At 45.5% G+C, this 6,000-nt stretch overlaps 1 protein-coding gene across 1 annotated transcript in view; it reads right to left on the reverse strand.

Annotated features, from left to right (window-relative positions):
• The window catches only part of SLC25A24 (solute carrier family 25 member 24), a 46,852-nt gene extending 42,768 nt beyond the window's left edge, over positions 1 to 4,084 (reverse strand). Inside the window, exon 1 of the mRNA XM_064371075.1 lies at positions 3,902 to 4,084. Coding sequence (XP_064227145.1) covers positions 3,902 to 4,084 — 183 coding nt within the window. The remainder of the gene's footprint in view (positions 1 to 3,901) is intronic.
• Between the last annotated feature and the right edge of the window lie 1,916 nt (positions 4,085 to 6,000).

A 6,000-nucleotide genomic window follows, 5' to 3' on the forward strand; every position in this document is an offset into this window, starting at 1 on the left:
AGAAAATCTGAGTAGCCCCATACTCAGATTTTAAAGAAATTTAAAGTGTACTTTGAAAACATTCCCATGAAGAAAAATAGAGGCCCACATGGTTTTAACAGTAATGTCTACCAGACTTTAAGGAAAAAAACCACCAGTTTTCCAGAGAATTAAAAGGGTGGGAACATTTTCCAACCCATTTTATGATGTGGGTATACACTTGATTCTAAAACCCAACAGGGGACATCACAAAAAAAAGAAAATTACAAGCAACGTCAACTAGCGAAAAAGATGCAAAACTGCTATATAAAATATTTGCAATTCAAATCTAATAATACACAAAATGGATTAACACTATATATATATGTGTGTGTTAATGTATTAACACACACATATATATATACACACACACATATATATATTCTTGCACTGTATACATTTCAGTCAATGACAGACCACATATATGACAGTGGTCTAATAAGATTATGGTACCATATTTTCACCACGGAATACTACACAGCCATAAGAAAGAATAAAATCATGTCCTCTGCAGCAACACAGATGCAGCTGAAGGTCATTATCCTAAGCAAATTAATGAAGAAATAGAAAACCAAACACCACATGTTCTCACACATGGGAGCAAAACATGAGGTGCACATGGATATAAAGATGGGAACAGCAGAAACTGGGGACTATGAGTGGGGAGGGAATGGGCAACGGCTGAAAAAATTATCTACTGGGTACTGAAAACAGTAATTTCTCTTTAGACATGGGTTCCTTTAACTCTTTGGGGGCACAGTTTCATGATCATTTTGGAAGTTACAAATTAAAGGACATCCCTGACCCTATCTTTCAATAGTTTTATTTTTTAACCCATATTTCTGCAGCATTTCTTATGGTGAATCAAGAGTTATGATTGTCTAATGAGTCTGACTCAACGATACAGTAGTCCTCCCTTATCCATAGTTTCACTTTCCACAGTTTCAGTTACCTGTGGTCATTCATGGTTTGAACTATTCAATGGAAAACTACAGAAACAACTTAAATTGCACACCATTCTGAGTAGCATGATGAAATCTCACATCATCCTGTGCCATCGTGCCCAGGAGGTGAATGTTCTTTTGTCCAGCATATCCACGATATAGATGCTACCTGTTAGTCACTTAGTAGCCAAACCAATTATCAGATCAAAAATATATAGCATATGGCCAGGCACAGTGACTCACCCCTGTAATCCCAGGACTTTGGGAGGTTGAGGCAGGCGGATCACTTGAGGTCAAAAGTTCAAGACCAGTCTAGCCACTGCACTCCAGCCTAGCACCTACTGACAGAGCAAGACTCTGTCTCAAAAAAAAAAAAAAAAAAAAAAAAACAAAATTTATAGAGATTTTGCTTCAAGTTGAGTATCTGTCTTAGATACTCTTCCACTGAAGAGTCCCCCCATCGTTATCATTTCTATGCTCAAATGGCCAATCTCTTCGATCCTTGACATTACACAAACCCCTGACATGCCTCTGAAATTTTCTTCCATACAGGTTGACCATGTAATCCTCATTCTATCCCATGTGTGATGGTTAATTTTATGTGTCAACTTGTCTTTACTAAGGGATGTCCAGATAGCTGGTAAAACATGATTTCTGGGTGTGTCTGCGAGGGTGTCTTTGGAGGAGGGTAGCATTTGAATCAGTAAACCAATTAAAGAAGACTGCCCTCACCAAATGGGTAGGCATAATGCAATCCTGTGGAGGGTCTGAATAGAACAAAAAGGCAGAGGAAGTGCTCTGTTTTGTTTGTCCCCACAAAAACTCATGTTGAACTCTGATCCCTGATGTGGCAGTGTTGGGAGGTGGGACGTAGCGGGAGTGCCAGGGTCACGGAGGCAGATCCCTCATGAATGGCTTGGTGCCATCCTTGCAGTAGTGAGTTCTCTCCCTCAGGAGACTGAATTAGTTCCCTCAGGAATCAATCAGTTCCCTGGAGGCTGGGTTGTTATAAAGCCAGGACACCCCTCGGATTTGGCTTCTTCCCACATGTCCACTTCCACTTTGACTTTCCACTAGATTGTGACACAGCAGGAAAGCCCTCACCAGGAGACCAGCAGATGCCAGCCACCAGCCTTCTTAAACTTCCCAGCCTGCAGAACTGTGAGCTCAATCGATGACTTTTCTTTATAAATTACCAGCCTCGGGTATTCTATTATAGCAACACTAAATGGACTAAGACGGGAAGTGAAAAGGAATTTCACTTGCTGAATAGGAGAGCTTATAAAGACTGATTCCCTGAATGAGCGAGGATGTGGAGAAGCAAACATTGTCAGTCAAAAGAGAGTCCAAGATTTCTAAAAGGCAATATGTATCCCAATTTAAAATGTGTGTTACCTTCAGACTCAGCAATTTCCACTCCTCAAAATTTATCCTATGAAAGTAACTGGACCAGAATCAGAAAACAAATACAAAGGACATCCACTGCAATTTCACTTTTAATCGTTTTTAAACTATCAATAAACTAAATGATGATTAATAAAGAATTGGTAACATATACTATGATACAAACATAGAACATGATGCAGTTATATAAAAATGATGGTACAGAAGCAATTCTCACTTTTTGATCTCAGAATCCCTTTGCAATCTTAAAAATCATGGAAGACTCCGAAGAGCTTTTGTATATGGCAGGGATCATGGAGTTGTACTACTGAGATCTCCCTTCAAAGGCGCCTACTGTGAGGAGCACAGTTGACTGCCACCCTCTAGCCTCTAGCCCCGGCATCTGCTGATGCACTGCAGCAAGGCTGGCCCTTTCCTGGGCTGCTTCCAGCCAATGATTGGACATGATGAGGAACTCCAACTGGGCCATTTCTGCGACAATCAGCAAAAAGTACCAAAAGTTGGTTCTTTCAAAGTATGAATAAAATACACAAAACTTTGGCAAGATTGAAGGGGAGAAAAGAAGAGATATCAGGAATGAAATAGAGAACCTACCTACAGATAGTCAGAAGTTTTATAAAATCATCAGTGAATACTTGAACCTTGGACAGAATGGGAAGCTTCAAAAAACAAATAAAAAAACAAACAAAAAACCTGTAACTTACTAAATCTGGCTCTAGTAGAAACAATAAACTGAAAAGGCCTAAAACTACCAAAGACATTAAAAGAGAAGTTAAAACGTAACGATATAACAGTTGTTGGCCGTCATAGAAACCTAATCACTTTCCCTCTTTGGATAGGGAATGCCAGTGTCGTCTTACGCTTCAGTAGGGCTGGAGAAGTTCCACATATCTCCACCCTACTAAAGGGGCAGAAGTTCAGGGGCACAGTTAAGATGACTCAGAGAAAATGAAATTAGTCACAGGTCAACCCTTCAGATCAATTTGTGTACTTAGCGCATTAACCCAGGAATGTCTTAAACAATGGAATGTCGCCATGCCTTTTCAACAGGAAGTCGGGGGAACACACGATTGGTTTTCAAACAGTTTTGAAACAGTAGACAACACACATAGCTGGTGTAACAAAGCAGCTTCGAAGAGATCGAATGTGTGCGCCTTTTTATGGAACTTGGTACCCACTGAAGTCTGCAGCTAAACATGATTACATGTTTGCAAGGCAAAACAAAACAGAAAACAGGCAAAGAACCTGGGGTAGATTCAGAACAAAAGTGTCTTAAAAATTTATCAGTGCCTGTAGGTCAGAGTGTCCACAGCACTCATTTCATCCGGACAAATACCAGTAGCCTTTCGTAGCCAGACCCGCTTCTGTTACCGGGGTCGTCGGCCGTGGCCCCATGCCCGAGTTTCTGAAGCCACCCGAGCGCTGGACGCCACAGTTCCTCCTTCCTCTTGGCAACGCCTCGGGCCGCCGCCCTCCTCGGTCCTCGCCGCGTCCCCAGCGCTCACAGCCCTCCCCGCGCCCCGGCGGCGACTCACCTCCTCCGCGTCCTGGCCCAGGGGGATGCCCAGGTTCTTGAGCCCCTCCTGCAGCTCGCCGATGTCCACCACTCCGTCCCCGTTGCGGTCCAGCGCCTGGAAGAGGGTCTCATAGCGCGTCGGCGGCTCCGCGTCCTGGCAGGCCGCGGTGGGCAGTACAAAGCCCCGCAGCCAGCGCAGCATGGTCCCGGAGGGGCGGGCGGCCGGGCCGAGGAAGTCACGGGAGACGCGGGGGCTGCGGGGCGCGATCAGGACCCGCGCGATGCCTGGCTGGGCGGGGCGCGCTGCGCAATAGCGTTCGGGGCGCCGGCGGGGGCGCGGCTGCGGCGCGCAGGGCGCAGGAGCGGAGACCCCACCCGAGCCCGCGCGGCGCGCTGGGTGTGTCCGTCCCGCCGCTGCTGGGGGGGAGCTCGCAGCGCCGGCCTCCGCGGGACTGCCCGGGCCCGCCTCCGGAGGGCAGGAAGTGAGGGAGCGGCGGGCTGGGTCTCGGGAGGGGCTGCGCGGCCCGGGGCGACCTCCGCCCAGTTCCCAGTCCCGCTGTCGGCGGTGCGGGTGCGAGGAGGAAGCCCCCAGAAGGTCCTGGGCTGGAGCGTCAGCGCAGTGGCTTGGGAGCGGGGGCTTGAAGGACGGTTACTCCGTTTAAAGACCCCCTCGGACCGGAGCCTTGGCGGACCGCCCAGAACTGCTTCTCTCTGCCTGGAAACTGGGCCATGGTGGCGTTGTCTCTCACGGATCTCTTAACTTTTTCATGGTTGCACACCTGGGATGAAGATTCTGCTTTAAGAAGCAGAGAGTTAAATCTTAAAGCATCTATTGGAGCAATTACAAAAACAAAAAGGAGAAACCCCAGGATTTGTCGAAGAAAAGATCAACAGCCATCCGTGTTGGCAATGGGAAAAAGAGGGACTAGTTTGATAGACAGCTTAGCTGGGATTTGCCTGTGATTAAGCGTGTACAGTGTCTGCCAGCTGCACTTATCAGAAAAACATCAGCAATCTCCTCCTTCTCAAGATGGGTGCAGTTCTGAAGTTTGGAGTTTATTCCCATCAACCTGTCATCTACAGTAGATATTTCTCCTAATGCTATCCCTCCCCCCTTTCCCCCACCTCCTGACAGGCCCCATTGTGTGATGTTCCCCTCCCTGTGTCCATGTGTTCTCATTGTTCAACTCCCACTTATGAGTGAGAACATACAGTGTTTGGTTTTCTGTTCCTGTGTTACTTTGCTGAAAATGATGGTTTCCAGCTTCATCCATGTCCCTGCAAAGGATGTGAAATCATTCTTCTTTATGGCTACATAGTATTCCCTGATGTATATACACCACATTTTCTTTATCCATTCTATCACTGATGAGCATTTGGGTTGGTTCCAAGTCTCTGCTATTGTGAATAGTGCTGTAATAAACATACATGTGCATGTGAATGATTTATAATCCTTTGGGTATATACCCAGTAATGGGATTGCTAGGTCAAAGGATTTTTCTGGTTCTAGATCCTTGAGGAATTGACACTCTCTTCCACAATGGTTGAACTAATTTACACTCGCACCAACAGTGTAAAAGTGTTCCTATTTCTCCACATCCTCTCCAGCGTCTGTTGTCTCCAGATTTTGGCGGATAGCTTTTTGATGTGCTGTTGGTTTTGGCTTGCCATTATTGTATTGAGGATTTTTCCGTCGGTTTTCACCAGGGATATTGGCCTTAAATCTTCTTTTTTTGTTGTGTCTCTGCCAGGTTTTGGTATCAGGATGATGCTGCCCTCATAAAATGAGTTAGGGAGGCATCCATCTTTTTCTATCGTTTGGAATAGTTTCAGAAGGAATGGTACCAGCTCTTCTTTGTACCTCTGGTAGAATTCGGCTGTGAATCCATCTGGTCCTGAGCGTTTTTTCGTTGGTAGGCTATTAATTACTGCCTCAATTTCAGAACTTGTTTTTGGTCTACTCAGGGATTCGACTTCTTCCTAGTTTAGTCTTGGAAGGGTATATGTGTCCAGGAATTCATCCATTTTCTCTAGATTTTCTAGTTCACTTGCATAGGGGTGTTCATAGTATTTTCTGATGGTAGTTTGTATTTATGTGGCATCACTGGTGATATTGCC

Source organism: Aotus nancymaae, unplaced genomic scaffold (genome assembly GCF_030222135.1).
Source record: "Aotus nancymaae isolate 86718 unplaced genomic scaffold, 86718_ANA_hifiasm-v0.15.2.pri h1tg000117l, whole genome shotgun sequence".
Lineage (NCBI taxonomy): Eukaryota > Metazoa > Chordata > Mammalia > Primates > Aotidae > Aotus > Aotus nancymaae.